This window comes from Anomaloglossus baeobatrachus, chromosome 6 (genome assembly GCF_048569485.1).
Source record: "Anomaloglossus baeobatrachus isolate aAnoBae1 chromosome 6, aAnoBae1.hap1, whole genome shotgun sequence".
NCBI classification, from domain to species: domain Eukaryota; kingdom Metazoa; phylum Chordata; class Amphibia; order Anura; family Aromobatidae; genus Anomaloglossus; species Anomaloglossus baeobatrachus.
The window spans coordinates 541,829,259-541,855,032 of NC_134358.1; the positions used below are offsets into that span (position 1 = coordinate 541,829,259).

The window sequence follows — 25,774 nt, forward strand, 5'->3', positions numbered from 1 at the left end:
CCCGAATACCAAATAACGTTGCCAGATGAACCCAAAGTCCGAATGCTGAATATCATTGCTAGAGCAACCCGAACACCGAATATTGATGCCCAGTGGCGTAACTAGAGTTTGATGGGCCCTGGTGCAAAATTTGGACTGGGGCCCCCCTCCATGTACACTGACACTTAGGGTACGGGATAATGACACTGACACTCTGGGTACAGGATCATGACGCTGACACTTGGCTTTTACCCTCAGCACCCAGGTTTCCCATGATCTGAAATCCATCTTGTCCTCGGCACCCAGCTTTCCCATGCTCTGCCATACATCTTTCCCTCAGCACCCAGCTTTCCCAAGCTCTGCCATACATCTTTCCCTCAGGACCCAGCTTTCCCATATCAGAGCGTGGGAAAGCTGGGTGCTGAGAGACGTACAGCAGAGCATGGGAATGCTGGGTGCTGAGAGACGTACAGCAGAGCATGGGAAAGCCGGGTGCTGAGAGATGTACAGCAGAGCATGGGAATGCTGGGTGCTGAGGGAAAGAGCCTTTTTCCCTCAGCACAAAACATTTCCATCCCATGCTTATATCTTTGTCCCCCCTCATATATAGTTCTCCAAATACTATAATGGCCCCCACATAGCCTTCCATATAGTATAAAAGGTCCCACATAACCCTTCATATATTAGAATGCACCCCCATAGTCCTCCATATATTATAATTCACCTCATAGTCATCCATATTTTATACTGCACCACATAGTTCTCCATGTTTTATGATGCATCCCCATACATAGTCCATGTGTAAGGTAGCTTCCATATATTATAATGTAGCCCCCATAGTCCTATATGTATTATAATGCAGCCCCATAGACCTTCACATTGTATTATGCAGCCCCATACTCCTCCATGTATAATACACCCCTATATTCCATGTATAAGGTGTCTTTCATGTTTATTATGCAGTCTCACAGACCTCCATGTATCATGCAGCCAGTCCCCCCAGGGCCTCCATGTAGCATGCAGACAGCCCTCCCCCAGGGCCTCCATGTAGCATGCAGCCAGCCCCCCCAGGGCCTCCATGTAGCATGCAGCCAGCCCCCCCAGGGCCTCCATGTAGCATGCAGCCAACCCCCACAGGGCCTCCATGTGTCATGCAGCCAGCCCCACCAGGGCCTCCATGTGTCATGCAGCCAGCGCCACCAGGGCCTCTATGTGTCATGCAGCTAGCCCCACCCACCAGGGCCTCCATGTGTCATGCAGCCAGCACCACCAGGGCCTCCATGTGTCATGCAGCCAGCGCCACCAGGGCCTCTATGTGTCATGCAGCTAGCCCCACCCACCAGGGCCTCCATGTGTCATGCAGCCAGCACCACCAGGGCCTCCATGTGTCATGCAGCCAGCCCCACCAGGGCCTCCATGTAGCATGCAGCCAGCCCCCCCAGGGCCTCCATGTAGCATGCAACTGTCGCGGGCGGCGGGGCGCTGCGCTTGCCAACGCTCGGGTCCGGCGCTGCTGCTCGGTGGCTTGAGCGGTGGGCCGGATCCGGGGACTCGAGCGGCGCTCCTCGCCCGTGAGTGAAAAGGGGATGGTTTGGATTGGGGATTTTGTCCGTGACGCCACCCACGGTTGTGGTGAGGTTGGGACACCACCGCTGCTCTGGACAGGGATCCCGGGAGCGATGACAGGGAGCAGCCGAGATGTTTTTCTCTCCCCTCCGTGGGTAGGGGGATTTGGTGGTCCCGGGGCCCGATGATGGTGACTGAAAGGTGGATAGCGGGGTTTGGCGAGGTGCAGGGTCGCAGGGGCGGCAGCGCAGTGCCAGGCGGCACGATGGTACTCACTCAGCCAATGACGTAGACGGAGTCTCTGGTAAAACAAACGGCTGGATGGACAGGTCCCGCAGCCGGCTGCGATGGTCACTCCCGGTAGGTTAGCGGTCACTGTCTCTCCCTGCACCTGTGTTGTGTTGTCGGCTCCGATTGCTTCCCACCGGTAACCCGCTCCCCAGTGGTGTATTTGCCAGAGGAGCCCCTTTATGCCCGCAGGCTCTGGCCCTGGGAACTCTAGCTGTGGCGGTAGCTGTATTTCCCTTCACGGTTGAGCGTTGCCTTCAGTCGGGTCTCTGCTGCTGGGAAACCCCGGAGGTTCCCGTCGCTGAAGGATTTGACCGGTTTAACGGCGACTCCAAGCCTGGTCGGGGTCCGTAGGCCCTGCCGAATGGTGCTGGCTTCTCTTCGCTCCCTGGTCCGGTACCGGCGGGCCACCGCCCGTCCCAGGTCCTTACGGTTGTGCGTCAATTGGCCTCGCCTGCAGACGGTCACCAGCCTCTGCCAACCTTGCTGTTTGTGCCCGGGCCACGTACCCCGACACGGTCAGTCTGCTCCACTACCACTTCCCTCAACTCTCTAACTGTTCTCTCCCGCCTCCAGGACTGTGAACTCCTCGGTGGGTGGGGCCAACCGCCTGGCTCCACCCCACCTGGTGTGGACATCAGCCCCTGGAGGGAGGCAACAAGGATTTGTGTGTGTGACTGGTGTACCTAACTGGGGTGTGGGGTGTGTTGTTGTAGTACCTGTGACGTCCTGGCTTGTCCAGGGCGCCACACAACCAGCCTCCCCCAGGGCCTCCATGTAGCATGCAGCCAGCCCTCCCCCAGGGCCTCCATGTAGCATGCAGCCAGCCCCCCCAGGGCCTCCATGTAGCATGCAGCCAGCCCCCCCAGGGCCTCCATGTAGCATGCAGCCAGCCCCCACAGGGCCTCCAGGTGTCATGCAGCCAGCCCCACCAGGGCCTCCATGTGTCATGCAGCCAGCGCCACCAGGGCCTCCATGTGTCATGCAGCCAGCCCCACCAGGGCCTACATGTGTCATGCAGCCAGCCCCACCCACCAGGGTCTCCATGTGTCATGCAGCCAGCCCCACCAGGGCCTCCATGTGTCATGCAGCCAGCCCCCCCAGTGCCTCCATGTGTCATGCAGTCAGCCCCCCCAGGGCCTCCATGTGTCATGCAGACAGCAAAATAAAAAAACAAGTACCTCTCTTCTCCTTCTGAGCCCTGCGACCGCAGTAGTTACGTCCCTGCCCCCATATGTCCCACACCCTGCTACCAATACAGCCTGCACCCCCATTTCACACACATTACACCCCCATTTGTCACACACCCTGCCCCACATATCTCACCCTGCCTGTACCCCAACTTAGCCCTCTCAAACACTCTGCACCCCTTCACATCCTTCTGTCACACTCTGCAGCCCTCATATGCCACTCACCCTGCACCCGCCCCTCATGTCCCCTCTTTTCTCATTACCAGTCATGTGTCCAAATCTCCTTCAGGAATTGATATCTTCTGATGCTTTCTGATGGCAATCATGTGTCTCCTTTCAGGATGGATTCCGTCTGCTGTGCAGGAGCACTTCTGCTCTGCCGCAGCTCAGAAACGCCTGGTGGGCCTCTCCAGGTCAGGGGCCCCTCTACTGATTCTGGGCCCCCCTAACTCACAGGCCGGCCCCCTGACGGTCGCGTAGTCGGCCACTACATAGCGCATCTCCTCTCTTACAGAGAGGAGCCGGCTCCACAGGGCAGCTGCCGGGCCCCTATAGCCCCGCGGGCCCGGTCGCAGTGGCGACCTCTGCGACCGCGGTCGTTATGCCCCTGTTGATGCCAGAGGAACCAGAAGACCAAACATCGAATACAGTCACCTGAGAGGGACCAGAGTACGTAGTCAAGTACTGAATATTGAAGTTCGAGAACCGGAGACTGGAAAACGAACATTTGCTATGGTGCAGCATCCAAGTGTGCCGGGCCGTTACTTTCCACCCTGACGTACGGGACTGAGAGAAAATAGCTATAACTAGCTACCAGAATTAACTGTCGATATAGTGAATTACCACCAACTGCACCAAGTTTTATGTACCGTTAATATAGAAAGACTGATATAAAGCTTAAGTTTCCTTGCATAATTGTATAAAATGACTATAAGAAGGGCAATACTGACATTTCTCAGATGGAAGGACCAGGATTGGGTGAATATTAAGGGAATTTGTTCATCATAATCTCAGTGACTGCATGCAACTGATCAGTCGGTTGTAACTGTGAAACTTGTCAAATGTGATTCCGCTGACCCTTTCCTTTCCTGTCTCCCTGTTCTCGCCCAATAAATACCTGTTGGAGTCACCACTGAGTCACCTTTATTGCGTGTTGCATTCCTGGCAACTGTGTTTCGCTGTAACATTGGGAGTACAACAGGTCAGTAATTCTTTTTGCCTCTTTTTTTATTTTATCACATTCCTCTTCACCTTGCACACTTTTTGACATCTTATTTGAAAATGGGGTTAGCCTCTTTACTAGCCTCTTCTATAAGGAATTCATTAGTCCATAAAGATAAAAAAAAAAATAATGATTGAACTTATTTTTAAGATTAATACCCCACTACTATTACTACTACTACGCCCAAATTCTCTATTTTGTAGCAATATTGGATTAGGATATATTTGAAGGGTTCCTAGTTCTTAGAAGAACCCTTTGATTGGGGCTGATCACAAAGTGTCCTCCTGCCAAGACCCCATGTGATCAGCTGTAATCAGCGAGGAAACCTGGCAGTAAGCGACCAGAGTCAACGCCACCCCAGGAAACTATGTCATTTCTAACATATCCACTACATACGATGAAAATGGTTTAAAGAATTTCTGGGCTAAATATTCAATTTCTGTAGTTATTCTATATGACTGTAAATGGCCGAATCCTAACAGCGTGCACTGCACATGTTGCGGGCAGAGCACAGACCGTGGCAAGGGGGGAAAGGGCTGCTCGAGACGCTCGGATACGGTCTCTGTCGATTCTATCGTTACCGTGACAAGCGTCTCATTGGCCGCTCGCCTCGCCTCGGCTCCGCCCCCCCGCACAGATTGGCCGCTCGCCCAGGCTCTGCCCCCCACATGGATTGGCCTCTCGCCCCGGCCTCCTGCACGCATTGGCAACTCGGCCACGCCCCGACCCCCTCAGCCATTGCACGCTCGCTCTGGCCTCGCCCCCCGCACGCATTCCCCGAACCGACACGGAGCCCCGACTCCCAGGTGAGTGCTGTACCCCCGGGAGCCCACACCAGCGAACGCTGGCAACCCAGCCGACACATACCCTCGCATTGCTGGGGTTGCCGGCGTACGCTGGTGTGGGCTCCCGTGCGTGCGGGGGGCGGGATACGCTGGTAACCATGGTACACATCGGGTAATATTGGTTACCAGCGTATGCCGGCTCCCTGCCCATTCAGATCGTTGGTCTCCCGTTGTCACACGCTGATGCGTGCTGCACAGCAGGAGACCAACAAGTGACCCAGCACTGTCTCTTTGAATACTTACCTGATGTGTACCATGCTTACTAGCATACCCCGACTCTCGGCACACGTACGCTGATAACAATGATACACATCAGGTAACTATGGAAACCGCTTTGCATAGTTGCCCCCTCGGCCACGCCCCCACACTCGGCCACGCCCCCCGCTCGGCCTCTGCCCCGCTCGGCCACGCCCCCCACACTCTGCCCCCTCGGCCACGCCCCCCACACTCTGCCCCGCTCGGCCACGCCCCCCCACACTCTGCCCCCTCGGCCACGTCGCCCTCGGCCACGCCCCCCACACTCTGCCCCCTCGGCCACGCCCCCACACACTCGGCCACGCCCCCACACGCGCGGCCACGCCTCCCCGCTTGGCCACGTCTGCCCTGCTCGGCCACACCCCCCTCACACATTGGGCACCTATACACCTCCTCCCAGGACTACTCCACCTATTATACTCCCCTTCCCCAGGACTACTTCTCCCATTATCCTCCTCTCTCCCCAAGGACTACTCCTCCTATTATACTCCTCACCTCCAGGACTACTCCTCCTATTATACTCCTCTCCCCCCAGGACTACTCCTCCTATTATCCTCCTCTCCCCCCAGGTCTACTCCTCCTATTATACTCCTCACCTCCAGGACTACTCCTCCTATAATACTCCTCTCCCCCCAGGACTCCTCCTCTTATTATCCTCCTCTCCCCCCAGGACTACTCCACCTATTATCCTCCTTTCCCCCCAGGACTACTCCTCCTATTATCCTGCTCTCCCCCCAGGACTACTCCTCCTATTATACTCCTCTTCCCCCAGGACTACTATTATACTCCTCTCACCCCAGGACTACTCCTCCTATTATCCTCCTTTCTCCCCAGGACTAATCCTCCTATTATCCTCCTCTCCCCCCAGGACTACTCCTCCTATTATCCTCCTCTCCCCCCAGGACTACTCCTCCTATTATCCTCCTCTCCCCCCAGGACTACTCCACCTATTATTCTCCTCTCCCCCCAGGACTACTCCACCTATTATCCTCCTCTCCCCCCCAGGACTACTCCTCCTATTATACTCCTCTCCCCCCAGGAATACTCCTCCTATTATCCTCCTTTGTCCCCAGGACTACTCCTCCTATTATCCTGCTCTCCCCACAGGACTACTCCTACTATTATCCTCTTCCCCCAGGACTACTCCTCCTATTAGACTCCTCTCCTCCCAGGACTACTCCTCCTATTATCCTCCTCTCCCTCCAGGAATACTCCTCCTATTAGACTCCTCTCCCCCCAGGACTACTTCTCCTATTAGACTCCTCACCCCCAGGACTACTCCTCCTATTATCCTCCTCTCCCCCCAGGACTACTCCTCCTATTATACTCCTCTCCCCCCAGGACTACTCCACCTATTATTCTCCTCTCCCCCCAGGACTACTCCACCTATTATCCTCCTCTCCCCCCCAGGACTACTCCTCCTATTATACTCCTCTCCCCCCAGGAATACTCCTCCTATTATCCTCCTTTGTCCCCAGGACTACTCCTCCTATTATCCTGCTCTCCCCACAGGACTACTCCTACTATTATCCTCTTCCCCCAGGACTACTCCTCCTATTAGACTCCTCTCCTCCCAGGACTACTCCTCCTATTATCCTCCTCTCCCTCCAGGAATACTCCTCCTATTAGACTCCTCTCCCCCCAGGACTACTTCTCCTATTAGACTCCTCACCCCCAGGACTACTCCTCCTATTATCCTCCTCTCCCCCCAGGACTACTCCTCCTATTATACTCCTCTCCCCCAGGACTACTCCCCCTATTATACTCCTCTCCCCCCAGGACTACTCCTCCTATTATCCTCCTCTCCCCCCAGGACTATTCCTACTATTATACTCCTCTCCCCCGAGGACTACTCCACCTATTATCCTCCTTTCCCCCCAGGACTACTCCTCCTATTATACTCCTCTCACCCCAGGACTACTCCTCCTATTATCCTCCTTTCTCCCCAGGACTAATCCTCCTATTATCCTCCTCTCCCCCAAGGACTACTCCTCCTATTATCCTCCTCTCCCCCCAGGACTACTCCTCCTATTATCCTCCTCTCCCCCCAGGACTACTCCACCTATTATCCTCCTCTCCCCCCAGGACTACTCCTCCTATCATACTCCTCTCCCCCCAGGAATACTCCTCCTATTATCCTCCTTTGTCCCCAGGACTACTCCTCCTATTATCCTGCTCTCCCCACAGGACTACTCCTACTATTATCCTCTTCCCCCAGGACTACTCCTCCTATTAGACTCCTCTCCTCCCAGGACTACTCCTCCTATTATCCTCCTCTCCCTCCAGGAATACTCCTCCTATTAGACTCCTCTCCCCCCAGGACTACTTCTCCTATTAGACTCCTCACCCCCAGGACTACTCCTTCTATTATCCTCCTCTCCCCCCAGGACTACTCCTCCTATTATACTCCTCTCCCCCAGGACTACTCCCCCTATTATACTCCTCTCCCCCCAGGACTACTCCTCCTATTATCCTCCTCTCCCCCCAGGACTATTCCTACTATTATACTCCTCTCCCCCCAGGACTACTCCTCCTATTATACTCCTCACCCCCAGGACTACTCCTCCTATTATCCTCCTCTCCCCCCAGGACTACTCCTCCTATTATACTCCTCTCCCCCAGGACTACTCCCCCTATTATACTCCTCTCCCCCCAGGACTACTCCTCCTATTATACTCCTCACCCCCAGGACTACTCCTCTTATTATCCTCCTCTCACCCCAGGACTACTCCTATTATCCTCCTCTATCCCCAGGACTATTCCTACTATTATACTCCTCTCCCTCCAGGACTACTCCTCCAACACACACACACACACTGCACAAAACATACCTCCCCCCAAAACACACAGACACCCACACAAACCGCGCAACACACACAGCACCAAACACACACAACGCTGCAGACACACAGCGCTCTACAAACAACACAACACACAAAGAACACCGCTCTCACACACCCCCACCCAGACAACACCCAGAACATTTACAGCGCACTACACAAATACTTGGCAACTACAGACAACATCTATATACATATATAACAAAAATCATACAGTAACTACACAATAAATTCTAGAATACCCGATGCGTTAGAATCGGGCCACCTTCTAGTATATATATATATATATATATATATATATATATGGGAGGTTTGTCAGTGACGACACCCGTGGTGTGCGGTGATTGTTGGTGGCACCGCCACTGCCACTGGAGGTGATATCCGGGACCGATGGAGTGGGGCAGCTGGATGTTATCCCCTCCACGGGTAGGGGAGGTATTGTCCCGGGGCCCCAATACAGTTGGGATGGTGCTGCGGAGAGCAACTTGCAGGGTCGGACTGGATGGTGTTGGTGTACTCACAGTTCCTGAATAAATTCACACAGAGTCCAGATGGTAAACCAAATTGCCAGTGACCGGTGACTTCCAGTGGGTGTGTTCGGATCCCGCACCCTGGTACAGCAGATAGGGGTCCCTTCATCCTGCACTTAGTGTTGTGTCCTTGTTGTTGACTACTCTGCATGAAACGGGGAAGTCCACTCCCGGTGATACTGTGTATTGGGAGCTGTGGCCCGCGAGAACTGACCCGTGGGATCTTAGCAGGCAATTGAGGAGCCCTATCCCCCTCGTTGGGCTTCCGTCTCGCTCTACCTGGGCTTCCTGTGGGACAAGACCTGAAATCTTGTCCCCGGCTGGTCAATTAGTAAGGTGCGTGAAGCTGTCCTTGCCCTAGGGTCCAGGTACTCTGTCGTGCACGGCTCCAGACTGGATTTCCACTGTTGGTACCGGCGGGCTACAACCCTGCCCCGGTCCACTTAAGGTCTCCCACGACCGGATCTCCATTGCCTGTGGCCCTGTCTGACGACCTAGTGTGTTTGTCAGTAGTCCAGGAGCTCCAACCCCTGACTACCCTGTCAAATTCAACTGTCACTCTCTCGACTCCCTCTTTCCCGACTCACTGTTTCTGACTCACACCTTCTCGCCCCTCCCATAACACCTAGGTGGGCGTCACCATCCGCTTGGCCCCGCCCACTGGTGTGTCCCTATTGTCATGGTGGGTGACTAGGGTTTGCTGGCTGGTGTTATGTACCTAGATGGGGGGTTGTGATGGTGGGTCAAGGAGGAGGGAATCCTGCACCTAGAAGAGGGGTGCAGTCATCTGTGACACCCTGATTTTGTCAGGGTGTCACACACACACTGTCAAGAGTCATCTCTATTTCCACCTTGAGCGCGAGGTCATGTAACAATTAGTTTTTTATCCTCTTATCTCAATTTTTCTATTAAGAGAAATGTCTGAGAAGATAGTCAGCATATGAACGCAAGTATGCAAATTGTGCACCTGTGGATGCTTGTTAGAAAAAGAGAGGAATCCTGACAGTGCGCATATTGCACTGTCAGAATTTGGCAAACTGCAGTCATATAGGGTATCTAAAAAAATGTATGTTGAGCCTGGAAAACCCCTTTAAAGCATTTATAGGATACCTAGAAGAAATTCCGTAAGGAGCTGATAGCCTGATAGCTTCCCATGGTAGTATTGCAGGGAGACTGAACACTTTTTGCTGAATACAACTGATCACTTGGGGTCCGTTTGTGATCAGTCACAGTTAATCATCTGTTCTAACAAGGATTCTAATGCAATATTACTACAAAACAGAAATGTTTGTGGCTGAAGTTAAGATAATTTTTGGACACTTTTTACAACTATTCCTAAAAAATAAATGCAATTTTGCTATAAAAAAAAAAACACAAACAAAAACAAATAAAACCATTTTGATCCTTATGAACGGACTAAAACACATTTGTAAATGACTTCAGGCTACAAGTGAGCGCGGTATTATATGCAACATTTAGCTAATATTTGTTTTACTGTTTCATTTCTGCACATGCCAAATGTCACATACCCCGGGCCTAATTTCAATGCATTTTGCTCTTTTATTTTCCATTCGGTTGCAGACGCACGCAGCGAGGGTCACATAGCTGTGTAAATACGCTGAATACTGTAAACAGATGTCAATAATATTAATTGCCCTGAGCTCCGTCTTTATGTTTTCTTTAGAATTATTTCCAGCAATTGCATCCTGAATCGTTAGAATCCTCTAGTCTCTCATTCAGTCCAAGCTTATAACGACCCGTACAATTTATGAGCCCGAACAAAGCGTTATTAGGGAACATCAAATATCCAGGGAGTTTACGGTCTCATTAAATGCACCAACTGCGCTTTACAACGAAGGAATTGGCCTCGAATTGTGGTAGAAAAGTGTTAAACGTCTTGCTGGAACTAATTTGTGTCCATTGATGGATGAGTCAACCCTGAATTTATTAGTAATTGTCTGTGACATTTTTAGGCAGGGGCAATTAGCTATAATCAGTGCGTGCGGGAACGGTTTTGGTAAAGAGTAGTTGGTAATTGGCCATTTTTTTTAGATGGTGATAGAATAACCACATTTTAGTGACTAGTCATAATATCTGGACCATCCATCTACAGATAGGTCATAAACTTAAATGTTGTTAAATCCTGAAACCAACCCCTGTCTCTCAAGAGGTATGAATCTATGGAACAGGAGCTCCTAGGTTGACCCTAAGACTGGGGTCCCTTATTTCGAAGGTAGGCTTGATGGTAGCCAGGTTCGAGCCCCCAGCACGACCCTAACTCTTGTGAGAGCCCTAATACTTCTCCTCCCCCAACCAGAGAGCAGGCTGGAAACCCAGTAACAAAAACCCCGCAAATAAGCACAGACAAAAGTAAACGAAAACCTGTGTACACTGCACTCAAACACAAAGGAGAGACAGTATGTGAATTGGGTTAAAACGCAAAAGGGGTAGAAAATAAATACACAACTGGATAACTCACACACCACGCTGAACTGAAACTTGTAGATCATCATAGAACTGGATAACCGCAGGACCAGAAGAAGCAGACGCTATATCCGGCACTCAGTCCCAGAATCCAGAAACTTTATAAAGGGTGAAGAAGGCTGAATACGGTAATCAGCAGCCTGAGCTCCCAGCAGATGATCACAAGCCAGCAGGAATTAACTCCTGCTGTACTGGAGAGCAGTGAAGCTAGAACCAGCCGATGCCCAAGACAGACTGTGCAACTAAGGGATTCCAGGTTGCTTGATTGACCCTGCAGTGTGAACAGAGTCTGACTTTACCATGACACCCAGTGAGTGTAACGCTTAGGCGGGCTTTGCACGTTGCGACATCGCAAGCCGATGCCGCACGCGATAGTCCCCGCCCCCGTCGCAGGTACGATATCCTTGTGATAGCTGCCGTAGAGAACATTATCGCTACGGCAGCTTCACATGGACTCACCTGTCCTGCGACCGTCGCTCTGGACGGCGACCCGCCTCCTTATTAAGGGGGCGGGTCGTGCGGCATCACAGCGACGTCACACGGCAGGCAGCAAATAGGAGCGGAGAGGCGGAGATGAGCGGGATGTAAGCATCCCGCCCACCTCCTTCCTTCCACATATGCTACGGAAGCCGCGGTGACGCCAGTAGGAGATGTTCCTCGCTCCTGCGACTTCACACACAGCGATGTGTACTGCCGCAGGAGCGAGGAACAACATCGGAGCGTCGCGTCAGCGTAATTATGGATTACGCCGACGCTGCACCGATGATAGGATTACGACGCTTTTGCGCTCGTTAATCATATCATCTAACCTTTACACACTACGATGTCGCATGCGATGCCGGAAGTACGTCATTTTCAATTTGACCCCACCGACATCGCACCTGCGATGTCGTAGTGTGCAAAGCCGCCTAACACTGTTCATAAATCTGGCCTGTCTGGTTGCGGCTAACTATAAGCTCGGGGGAGCTCGGAAGGCGGCATTTTTAGAGAAGTTGTCTTCGACGACAAATAGTTCAGGGTTCTTCTCCTTTGTTTTTGTGATTCAGGGCACACATTTATACAGTTTGGAAAACTTTCAATGAAACCAAAATAACTAAATATAAAGAGTGCACTATACCTTGCTGCCTAGGAGACTCAATAAACCCATCTGCCATGTAAGAAGACCCCAGTATGATAGATAGCGGTCCAGTTACAGATTTTGTATGGGAACCTACGGGCAAACTTCATAAAAAAATCTGCAGGTATTCCATGTGAAAATTGACCAATTTTTCAATCAATGTAAATGGAAGGAGATGAAGAAAGGCTGCTGGAAAGACAAATTGGTGCAAATACCGTCTTATCCTGGATGATAAGATGAGTAAAACAAAAGGTAATCGCTCACCTGGGGTAGTTTTGTGAAGCAACAACTACTATACTGGGCATATGGTCAATGTCCAAATGGCTGCTGCAGTCCCTGTGGTTGAACCTCAGAAAAGAGAGGGAATAAAGGGTTAATCATCCACGCTGCCATGTAAAAAGTGGGCTAAAACCAAGATGAAATCAAGTGATTTATTTCTACGTGTTTTGGAGCCGGGAATCCTTCAGGAGAAATCTTAAAATGTACATTTGTAATTTTTCTGGAAGAAGGTTCCACAGGTCCGAAACGGTAGAAGGTAGAAATAAATCAGTTGATTTCATCCTGATTTGGGAGCATTTTTTACACAATAGCACGGTGGATTAACCCTTTCCTCCATCTCCTTTCTGAATGTAAGAAGATGGACATACTGCCCACGTTCCCCTTAAAAGACATCAGTGTAGTTGTATAGTGTTAATGCACATGTATATAGTCAATCATAAATATGAAATCAGCAATTGGTAGATATAGTGGGTATATGAACACAAAAATCAACCAGGCAAGGCTGTGTCACTATAGGATGGAGAGGAAAATTCATTTCCATCCTATCCCTGTGGGCCCCTGATCAGGGCTAAACCACAGCTGAAAAGATAAGGTTGGGCAATGCCATAACTAAGCTGGACACTATATTATATTAAGAGTCATGGAAACATCTGCAATACGTCATGTAGATAGAATAAACCAGTGGCACACTTTACCTGGGAGATTGTGGCCCCCCCACACCCCATGACGAAGGCTCCATAGCCGAAACGGCCGTCGGGAAGGACACGGACACCTCTCTCTGACCACCACAATCTCCCAGGTAAAGTGTGCCACTGGTTTATTCTATCTACATGACGTATTGGAGTTGTTTCCCTGACTCTTAATATAATATAGTGTCCAGCTTAGTTATGGCATTGCCCAACCTTATCTTTTCAGCTGTGGTTTAGCCCTGATCAGGGGCCCACAGGGATAGGATGGAAATGAATTTTCCTCTCCATCCTATAGTGACACAGCCTTGCCTGGTTGATTTTTGTGTTCATATACCCACTATATCTACCAATTGCTGATTTCATATTTATGATTGACTATATACATGTGCATTATGGTTAGATTATATGTCAGTTTACAAGACTTTTTTTGACAATTGTCTATGCGCTCTGGTCAGAGATTGATGGTTCGTGCCCTCACTTGTTCCGTGCCGCCCCGCACCTACCCCTGTGTCAATAAAGATTATCACCTTTGCAATTTGGATTTTTGGTCGTGTGTTTCTTCCTTGCTCTAATTATTACGACTTATCCTCAGTCCCCATCCAGTCCCTTATGCATAATATGGTTTTTATTGTTCATATATGTATCTGGTAAATCATGGTGTGGCTGTGGCTCTATTTGTATAGTGTACGGTGTATACTGGGCATATGATCAATGCTTAAACGGCTGCTGCAGTCCCCGTGGTTGAATGTCAGAAAGAAGAGGGAAGAAACGGTTAATCCTCCCTGCTGCCGTATAAACAGTGGGCTAAAACCAGGATGAAATCAAGTGAGCTATTTCTACGCGTTTCGGAGCCATGACTCCTTTCAGGGAAAATTTTGAAAAATATATCTGTGATTTAATCCTGAAGAAGGAGCTTTGGTTCCAAAACGCGTATAAATAAATCACTTGCTTTCATGCTGGTTTTAGCCCACTTTTTACAAGGCAGCGCAGTGGATTAACCCTTTCTTCCTTCCCCTTTCTGAATGTAAGGAGATGGACATACCACCTACGTTCCCCTTCAAATGCATCAGCGTTTGTTGTATAGTGTAATGTGTATTATGTCATGTGTTATGGTGATGCCGTATAATGTGTAATGTGAAGGTACATATGTTAGGGAGGTTGTATTGTGTTATGCTGACAATAGGGTAAGAAGCAGTTAATGTTTGGGACTAGCCCAGCATGGGAGGGGCTAGTGAAGAGGTAAAGTGACGGTTTCCTGTTGGCATGTGAGATAGGGCCCAGGATGTCAGGGAGACAGATCAAAGGTCTAGTTAGTCGACAAGGCCACATAACGTGGGTGTCCTTTGAGAGAGAGGAGACCAAGATGGTGGAAAGACTAAGATAGAGGGAAGCAAGTTCCTGAGCAGGGAGCTAGACCTGATTGAAGAACAAATTGGCTGAGAGGATACAGGTCCAAAGGGAGGATGCCTAGTGAAACGGCCGAGAGTTTACAACTCTCAAAGGTGATGGGCCAAAACGGAACAGGACATGAGACAAAGTGAGTGCCTGCCTAAGCATCAGCCAGCTTGAAGCTGAGTCCATATTGACAACCGATTACCTTTAAGGCTATGTGCGCACTTACCGGATTTTGCCGCGGATTTGCTGCATGTTTCGCTGCAGAAAATGTTCATAACATCTCTGCAGTGAATCACCAGCAAATCCTATGGAGAAAAAAAATCCTGTGCGCACTGGGCGGAATTTGACAGCTGCATGTTTTGCTGCGGAAATCCCGCAGCAAAAACAAGTGCATGTCACTTCTTTTCCGCACATTGCTGCGGGATTTCACTCCATTGACTCAATGTTAATCATGAAATCCCGCAGGGAATAACGCAGGCAGCAAATTCTGTGCGGTTCACTGCGTTTTGCTGCGTTATTCCCTGCGGTATTTCGCGGTTTACCTCCGGTAATGTGCATCACTTGCTTGCGGTTTTGCAGGGAAGTGATGTCATTACAGGAAGAGGAAGCCGTGCAGAGAGTAAACACAAACACATCACACACACACACACATCACAGACATAGAACACATAGACACAGACATAGAACACATAGACACAGACATAGAACACATCACAGACATAGAACACAGACACAGACACATAGAACACACATAGAAAGAAAACGGAAATATAGGAAAAAAAGAACGTGGGCTCCGCTGCATATTTACCGTCCAGCCGAGGTAAGCACACAGCGGCGGCCCGGTATTCTCAGGCTGGGGAGGGAGAGGGGCAGGGGTAATGTCCCCCGCCTCACTCCCCCTCCGGCAGCCGAGAATATCAGCCGCAGCTGCCCCGGCACTGTGGCATGCAATATGCGGCAGCACCGGCATGTCCTCGGCTCTTCTTGCCACCGTGTAGCAGTGGTGGCAAGGTAATACAAGGGGTTAATGTTGGTGGGGGACCACCGCCATTAACCCCAGGCTTGATCATGGCAGCGTCTATGTGACAGCTGACATGATCAACCCGTAAGTAAAGTGAAAAAAACACAGACACCGAAAAATCCTTTATTTTAAATAAAACCAACAAGCCTCGTTCACCATTTTATTAACCCCCCCCCAAACAAAGCTCCGGCGTAATCCACCGCTCCGACATCCACAGCTCCGGCTCCGGCGTCCTGCACTGCTGACATCCAGCCGCGACTGTCACAGACACAGGCTGAATGCAGCAGACAGCAGAGGTAATTACCGGTCATTTCCCACGGCCGGTAATGTGAACTCACTGCCGACCGTGGGAAATGTAGCGATCTGTCCTCTATCTATCTATCTATCTATCCCTCTATCTATCTATCTATCTATCCCTCTATCTATCTGTCTGTCTATCTACTATCAGAATTAAATGGTTTGTTTTTTTTTGGTTTTTTTTTCTTCAATGTGCTTTATTGCATTGAATGCAATAAAGCACATCCCAACCCGCACGCGGCAAAACCGCGGCAATACCGCGAACAATACCGCGGTAAAACCGCAGCAAACCGCGGCAAACCGCATGCGGTTTTCGGATGCGGTTTCCCGCGGTTTTTTACCGCGGGTGCGGTAATCTTTGAGAGCATGCGGAATTTTCTCAAGAAAATTCCATTTCCCAGTGCGCACAGAGCCTAAGAAGAGAATAAAATGCAGAACCACGGGAGGAGGAAACGACTTTTATGGATAGTACTCTTGTACTAAGCTGAATGATCATGAAGGAAGTGAAGTTATTGGAGGCAGGACCAAGTGAGGTTGAAGTTGTAAAGCAACTGTATTCATGAAGAAACGTATGATACGTTGTGTACCCGCTATCTGCTGTATATAGTTGCTATTAAGTGGTTGTGCAGTAAAATAACGTTTCTAAAGACCTGGTTGTCTCCCTCAATGACTTGGTTAACATCTGGTCCTGGCCAGGCGAAAGCAACAGCATTATGTGGCCTGCAAAGGTGTTCCACCTCCGTAGTCCACGTCCACACACCCAGCCAGGACTCCCCTTTTCATGCAATGTACCAGAGTTCAAGAGAAGCACACCTCGCCCACGGCTTCTGGCCACGCCGTATTACATAGACTAGGTCCCACCCTTCACTCTCTCCTCTCGTGAAGAGGCTGTAGATTTGGCTGACAGGAAGCCGAAAGGAACACCAGCATTATACGTTACATTTTTAAAGGGAATCTGTCAGCAGGTTCCCCTCCCCCCCAACTATTTATATGCGCAAGTAGCTCTTTTAAAGACAAGTCCAGGAATATCTTTACATGTCCAGTCGTTTGTCCAGTTACTGAGACATAGCGTTTGAATTGATATGCAAATGAGGCTGAAGAACTTTTTGTACATCTGAAGCCTCTGTCACTCCAGCTCTATTCTCTGCCCAGTGACGCCTTCTCCTACTTGCTTGACAGCTTCTATGCTGTAACGGCACGCAAAGATTTATCAAGCAGAAGGAGGCGGCGCTGGGAAGGGAATAGAGCTGGAGTGACAGAGGCTTAAAATCTACCATAGTCCTTCAGCCTCATTTACATATCAATTCAAACGTTGATTTCTCAGTAACAAAAACCAATTGTAGAAATGTTTCATCTGACATAATCCATATGTTACACATGCTGCAGCTACGACCCCCGACTGCACCTCAGCTGAGTACACACAAGGAATACAAGTATTCAGACACTTATACGTGTACTTATTGAACTGCATTATGGACTTACCGCTATACTTGCTGCAGGCAGTTTTGCAGGTTGAAAACTATATGGCATATTCTTTACTTCAAATGACACAATGGCGGTAAGTGAGTAAGATTCATTTTCTCTCTACAAACAAAAAAAACATAACTTTCAAATAAGTTTGTCATGCCAGATGTGTTAATCAGATAAATTATTATTATTTATTAATTTAATCATGCTTCAAAGAAAAAAAAAGTCACAATATTTCACAGTATATACGTACATAAATAGATATATTAGACCTATGGAGTTCGGTGTACTTACGTTGAAAATCCATGTCAGAATGGCTATATGATGTTTCTTGAATATTTAAACTCAGTCGCTTCCCATCTAGTGTGAATGACAGCTGCTCAGGGTCCCTCCTTCCTGCTGCTGTTAAATATCTGCTCACCTAGACTTATAGCTCCTCAGTGTCCCTCCTCCCCGCTGCTGTTGAATATCTGCCCACCTAGCCTAATAGCTCCTTAGTGTTCCACCTCCATGCTGTTGTTGTATATCTGGCTACCTTGCCTAATAGCTCCTCAGTGTCCCTCCTTCCTGCTGCTGTTGAATATCTGCTCACCCAGCCTAATAGCTCCTCAATGTCCCTCCTCCCTGCTGCTGTTGAATATTTGCCCACCTAGCCTAATAGCTCCTCAGTGTCCCTCCTCCCTGCTGCTGTTGAATATCTGGCTACCTTGCCTAATAGCTCTTCAATGTCCTTCCTCCCTGCTGCTGTTGAATATCTGCTCACCTAGCCTAATAGATTCTCAATGTCCCTCCTCCCTGCTGCTGTTGAATATCTGCTCACCCAGCCTAATAGCTCCTCCATGTCCCTCCTCCCTGCTGCTGTTGAATATCTGCTCACCTAGCCTAATAGATCCTCAGTGTCCCTCCTCCCTGCTGTTGTTGAATATCTGGCTACCTTCTCTAATACCTCCTCAGTGTCCCTCCTCCCTGCTGCTGTTGAATATTTGCCCACCTAGCCTAATAGCTCCTCCATGTCCCTCCTCCCTGCTGCAGCTGAATATTTGCCCACCTAGCCCAATACCTCCTCAGTGTCCCTCCTCCCTGCTGCTGTTGAATATCTGCTCATCTAGCCTAATAGATCCTCAGTGTCCCTCCTCCCTGCTGCTGTTGTATATCTGGCTACCTTGCCTAATACCTCCTCAGTGTCCCTCCTTCCTGCTGCTGTTGAATATCTGCTCACCCAGCCTAATAGCTCCTCAATGTCCCTCCTCCCTGCTGCTGTTGAATATTTGCCCACCTAGCCTAATAGCTCCTCAGTGTCCCTCCTCCCTGCTGCTGTTGAATATCTGGCTACCTTGCCTAATAGCTCTTCAATGTCCTTCCTCCCTGCTGCTGTTGAATATCTGCTCACCTAGCCTAATAGATTCTCAATGTCCCTCCTCCCTGCTGCTGTTGAATATCTGCTCACCCAGCCTAATAGCTCCTCCATGTCCCTCCTCCCTGCTGCTGTTGAATATCTGCTCACCTAGCCTAATAGATCCTCAGTGTCCCTCCTCCCTGCTGTTGTTGAATATCTGGCTACCTTCTCTAATACCTCCTCAGTGTCCCTCCTCCCTGCTGCTGTTGAATATTTGCCCACCTAGCCTAATAGCTCCTCCATGTCCCTCCTCCCTGCTGCAGCTGAATATTTGCCCACCTAGCCCAATACCTCCTCAGTGTCCCTCCTCCCTGCTGCTGTTGAATATCTGCTCACCTAGCCTAATAGATCCTCAGTGTCCCTCCTCCCTGCTGCTGTTGTATATCTGGCTACCTTGCCTAATACCTCCTCAGTGTCCCTCCTTCCTGCTGCTGTTGAATATCTGCTCACCCAGCCTAATAGCTCCTCAGTGTCCCTCCTCCCTGCTGCTGTTGAATATTTGCCCACCTAGCCTAATAGCTCCTCAATGTCCTTCCTCCCTGCTGCTGTTGAATATCTGCTCACCTAGCCTAAAAGATCCTCAGTGTCCCTCCTCCCTGCTGCTGTTGAATATCTGCTCACCTAGCCTAATAGATCCTCAGTGTCCCTCCTCCCTGCTGCTGTTGAATATCTGCTCACCTAGCCTAATAGATCCTCAGTGTCCCTCCTGCCTACTGCTGTTGTATATCTGGCTACCTTTGCCTAATAGCTCCTCCATGTCCCTCCTTCCTGCTGCTGTTGAATATCTGCTCACCTAGCCTAATAGCTCCTCAGAGTTCCTCCTCCCTGCTGCAGCTGAATCTTTGCCCACCTAGCCTGATTGTTATTAATAACCCAGATAACTGAACAATATACAGGGAGAAAACTTTTTAGCGAGGAATTTAATCTGAAGGTATGTGCAAAGTCTTTTTTTGGTATCTCGAACACTAGAAAACTGACTGATTCATTTCTATAAATGAAAGACTTAATGAAAAAAAAAATTCATCATAATTTGGATGCAAATTTATTGAATCTATATTTTAAAAAAGGCGCTTTTCTTGGTTAATATCAATAAATTGCATAATTAACTGATTGTGGTCCCACACTTTGGAAAGATGCAGCATGGGTGCAAAGAGCTGGCAGATATCGGCCACAAGGAACACTTTGCCATATACTGATTCTTCTAAGGAGACCGTCCAGACCTCGGGATACAGCAAAGAGATGTTCATCTGGGAGATAATACCTTAGAAGTGCATGGTTGTGCTTTTTCTTTTCTTTGTCTGTAGCCTGACTGATCTCTCCTCAGTGTCCCTTCTCCCTGCTGCTCAGCTCCCACCCACCTAGCCTGATTGACAGCTCCTCCCTGTTTTTGCTGAAATCTAACACTGCTCAGTACAAACTGCAGCAGTCATTCTGCCTGGGTTGGTGTACATTGCACACAGACTCACTCTTTAGGCAAACTCATAAAATGCTCATTTTAACATGAGGATTATACTCGTACAGTCATTCTGATACAGATTATCACAGTAAATTTACTAGTCTCATCAGGTCTAAGAGATTTATTCGGTTTACATTGTGAAATCTGGTTATAGATCTGCTTTATACAGTGTGTCCACCCATATCCTGTCCACCGCCATTAACTTGAGAACGGCGGCAGCTATAGGCATAGAAGTGGTGTCTAGGTATAGTAAAGTAGCCATGTGCTACGCAATGAAACCACCTATAGCGCCACCTGGTGGAAAACAGCGGAGTTAGCATTTTTATCTCGAAAACAGAACGAGATAGAGAAAAAAAGTGAATAACAAAATTGTAGGGCATCATCAATTCAATACGAATCGACACCTTGCATACAGAAATGGTATGATATGAAACCCATGACCCCCAAAAACATTGAATGCTGATCACGCAAATGGCGCTCATGTAACTTTGATGCTCAGTGGCCCCCGTCAGCTGCAATGCACATCTGGACTCTGCACAGCATACTGTATCTTGCTGCACGTTGTGCAATATGGTAGGTGACACGTTTGCACAAGCATCTGTGATACGTCGTCGTAGGTCCTGCAATGTTGGTGGAGGGGTCGCATACACCTGCTGTTCGATGTGACCTCACAGTAAGAAGTCCAATGGGGTCAGGTCAGGTGAGCGTGGAGGCCACTCCACACAGCCACCATACCCAATGACTTGTAGGAAGGTCTCCATGAGGTATCGCTTCACGTCCCCAGCCTTGTGAGTTTTACACGTTCTAATCAAAGCATTTCTGTATGCAAGGTGTCGATTCGTATTGAATTGATGATGCCCTTTATTTTGTAATTAACTTTTTTTCTCTATCTCGTTCCATTTTCGAAATAAAAATGCTAACTCCGTTGTTTTCCACCAGGTGGCGCTATAGGTGTTTTCATTGTGTAGCGCATGGCTACTTTACTATACCTAGACACCACTTCTATGCCTATAGCTGGCCGCCGTTCTCAAGTTAATGGCGGTGGACAGGACATGAGTGAACACACTGTATATTAGATTTTCTGGTTTGATAAGGCAGCTGTTTTTGGAATAGTGACAACAGGAGGCACAGCTATACTGGTTGCCTGTTATAAAACACTAATCGATGGTAACCTAAAAAACAAAAACTGGAACTTAAGACGGAATATAAAAATTCGAAATCAGTTTTAAGTGTCAGAGATCATGTGGTTGTAGCTTCTTTGATATTTCTTAGGAGAAGAAGTTGTACCCAATGCTGTTTCCCTCAGTGTTGTGGTAAGATCTTCCCACAAGAACCCATATGGTCCCAACTGATGGGCGTGTGGTTGAATCTTTAATCCCTATTCCAGGGTCATGTTTTGTGGTGCTTGTGGTCTTCTTCTTGATGTTCTTCGACTCATGAATGTTTATTTATGAAGGAACATCTGATGACAGAAGACCAGTCTGTCCACGGCTTCACCATCCACGAGGACTATTACATGAAGATCTCAGACCCAGGTAAGCTGAATCCTACAACTCCCCCTGAATCCCACAAAGCCTCAAACATAAAGAGCAGACGTCCACAGATGCACAAAGCTTTTAGCAATGTGATATATCTCTGGCCCCGCGCCAGATGTGAGCGGAGCTCCGACATTCGCATTTCATCCTCTCTGCAGTCAAGAAAAAACATTTCCAAAACCTGGAGCCTCCCTGACATTGTGCACAACATTTACTTCCAATTAAAGAAAAACTGGAGCAGAATAGAATAATTTATGGCTTCTCTTCCCGAAATAATTCCTTACAGACTTTAAATCACACGCACATATTTAAGGCCTTTCCTCCTTTGTTTTGTCTCTGCAATTTCATTCTATATATAGTGAGAGGTCCCAGGAGAAGCAGGGCTGTTTATAGCTCAAGGTTGTATTTTATTTTTATATTTTTTTGCTATAATTTTAGATTTTTACAATAGAGCTGGATGTGTCCGATACTAAATCAATATGTTATCGTCGGTAGGAAATCAAATGTTTCACTAGCACCTGAGCCCCCATAGTAGTGACCGGAGAGACATCAGGACACCTCTCCATTTATGTTTCTGTTTGGATGCAATGGTCTCCTCACCAGGCAAGACAGGAGACAAGGGACCACCATTTTGGAGATAGGTGAGGTGAATATCTCTCAGACTTTTTTAGTATGATGTTTCTATACCTATTAATGAGTGTTCTCTGCTATTTCATGCAAAATGTGGGGCTGACCCATCAGAGCAGATCCCCTGGTGGACCCAAGTTTTGACACATGGTCCAGCAGAAGATAACCCCAACTCAAGATGTTTCGGAGACAATGCTATACCTGTTAATAGGTGTTCTCCGCTATTTCATGGTGGGATTGACCCATCAGAGCAGATCTCCTGGTGGATCCAAGTCTTGACACAAGGTCCAGCAGAAGATAACCCCAACTCAAGATGTTTCGGACACATTGCTATACCTGTTAATAGATGTTCTCCGTTATTTCATGAAGGGACTGGCCCATCACAGCAAATCCTCTGGTGGACCCATGTTTTGGCACAAGGTCCAGGGGAAGATAACCCCAACTCAAGATGTTTCGAAGACATTGCCATGCCTGAGACTATACTTTAGAGCTTTATTCACAAATAATCTATTGGTCTTTTGTTTTGCACAACTAGAACTTTGCCCCTAATTGGCCCAATGCACCGTAGGGTGGACCTGTAGAAAAACCATTGGATCTCCAAATTCTTCCTCTATGCCCTATACACATTGATGGGGTTTTTTTTGCCTATGTTCCTATGTTTCTTGAACTGACCAGAGGTGGACATATCATTAGTGCAGACTGTACAGCCGCCCAAGGGCCCAAAATGATGGGAGCCCATTTCTACTTCCAAAACAGGTGAAATTGTGAATTTTGATGACTTATTGGACTGAAAAGGGCCCATATACTGTTCTTACACAAGGGCTCTTTTCTGTCTGTGTCCACCAGGGGAACTGACAATATTGACCAACACCTTTATTGGGATTTTCCAAAGACAAAATATTTTTAAAAGGGCTCAGATTAGTAAAATAAATAAATAAATAAGTAGTGATATTCGCCCTCGACGATTTCTGCAGCTCTAATACCTGTTGGACCGGGTGCTTTACACGCTGCAATATCGGTAACGATATATCGTCGGGGTCACGTCGGTAGTGACGCACATCCGGCGCAGTTACTGACAACGCAGCGCATGACACCAATGAGCGACGATCCACGAGCGCAAAAACGTGAAAAATCGTTGCTCGTTGACACGTCACTCATTTCCTTAATATCGTTGCTGCTGCAGGTACGATGTTGTTCGTCGTTCCTGCGGCAGCACACATCGCTATGTGTGACCCCGCAGGAGCGACGAACATCTCCTTACCTGCCACTGGCAACGCGGAAGGAAGGAGGTGGGCGGGATGTTACGTCCCGCTCATCTCCACCCCTCCGCTTCTATTGGACGGCTGCCGTGTGACGTCGCTTTGACGCCGCACGAACCGCCCCAATAGAAAGGAGGCGGTTTGCCGGCCAGAGCGACGTCGCAGGGCAACGGGTGTAAGCAAGGTTGTGTGGCACGGGCAGCGATTTGCCCGTGTCGCACAACCGACGGGGGAGGGTACACTCGCTAGCGATATCGATACCGATATCGCAGCGTGTAAAGTGGCCTTTAGTCTCTATTTCCTTGTCCGAGCTAAACATTATCTGAAAATGGGGAAAAATTCCCTTTCAATCAACAACCACAAAAGTGACCTGTTGTAGCCAGTGATGGAAACAATGGGCATTTCTGGCTATTTTTTTCATATCCAGACAGGACCAGAAAATAGAGACCAGTGAGGACCTGGTAAGTATTGGGCCTGTTTCAGAAACAGGGTGTAATAACTACCTTATTTTTTAACCCATCTGAACTCTAAAGGGGGCTTTACACGCTGCGACATCGCTAATGCGGAGTCGTTGGGGTCACGGAATTTGTGACGCACATCCGGCCGCATTAGCGATGTTGCTGCGTGTGACACCGATGAGCGATTTTGCATCGTTGCAAAAACGTGCAAAATCGCTCATCGGTGACATGGGGGTCCATTCTCGATTATCGTTACTGCAGCAGTAACGATGTAGTTCGTCGCTCCTTGGGCAGCACACATCGCTATGTGTGACGCCGCAGGAACGAGGAACCTCTCCTTACCTGCCTCCCGGCCACTATGCGGAAGGAAGGAGGTGGGCGGGATGTTACGGCCGCTCATCTCCGCCCCTCCGCTTCTATTGGGCGGCCGCTCAGTGACGTCGCTGTGACGCCGCATGGACCGCCCCCTTAGAAAGGAGGCGGTTCGCCGGTCACAGCGACGTCGCCGGGCAGGTAAGTATGTGTGACGGGTCTGCGCGATGTTGTGCGGCACGGGCAGCGATTTGCCCGTGTCGCACAACAGATGGGGGCGAGTACCCACGCTAGCGATATCGGGACCGATATCGCAGCGTGTAAAGTAGCCTTTAGAAAACCCATTTAGGTTTCCTTCATACGTCCATGCAAAACACTAACGTTTTGCAGGATCCATGGTGTAGGTGCGTATGTGCGTGCGTGTATCCGTGTGTGGCTGTCCGTGAACTTGCGGTGTGACATCCAGATAGCACACAGACAGCATGAGCTGGTATACTTACCTGTCTCGAGCGCTGCTGTTACTTCCGGGTCTGTGGTCAGTGCAGTGAATATACATGAGCTTAATGAGCGTGCCTGGAAGTAACAGCAGAGGCAGAGACAGCAGCGCCGAAGTCAGGGAAGTACAAAAATTCTTTATTTTTATGTCACCTGTGTTTTCTCCGGTCTGTGTCACACTGTTCACATCATTGTGCGGTTCATGGGACACTCATGCAGCTGGCAGAATTATATTGCAAAAAAAAAAAATATTTTTTTTTTAAACCAAAAAAGTTTAAACTTTGGCTAAAATGAAAAACAAAAATAAATTACAGAGAAGTGAGACACAAAACTGTAAAAAGTATCTGCTGCTATGGGAAGTTTTGTACAATAAGCATTTACTGTAAGATCCGGTTTCATTTCTAATGCGGAGATGTATCATCTCATTAATATTTTTCACTTTGATATTTATCCAGAAGCATCTGGTCCTGGCGGCCGGACAACGCAAATAATCATTATGTCATGGTACTTATTGCTGCTCCAAAAATAACTCGATCACTGTCTGGAATAAGAATAGAAGCTGCCCATTGTATAGTATTGGAAGGGTAAGCTGTGAATGGACAGGACTGTAGGAGTCGAACGACTTATTATATTACCATGTGGGGGAGGGGTAGATCTACAAATCTGTCATGCAGCCTAGATGCATAATTTGAAGTTTGTGGTCCCCAATGATAAGTCTGCCTCTGACCAATCATACTAGTGTGCAGTGCCGGATTGGGGTGCCAAGGGCCCA

The 25,774-nt window shown here is 48.8% G+C and overlaps 1 protein-coding gene across 1 annotated transcript in view; it reads right to left on the reverse strand.

Annotated features, from left to right (window-relative positions):
• The window catches only part of ITGA8 (integrin subunit alpha 8), a 287,198-nt gene that overhangs the window by 21,118 nt on the left and 240,306 nt on the right, over nucleotides 1-25,774 (reverse strand). The window contains exon 28 of the mRNA XM_075315623.1: nucleotides 17,480-17,581. Within this exon, the coding sequence (XP_075171738.1) occupies nucleotides 17,480-17,581 (102 nt within the window). The remainder of the gene's footprint in view (nucleotides 1-17,479; nucleotides 17,582-25,774) is intronic.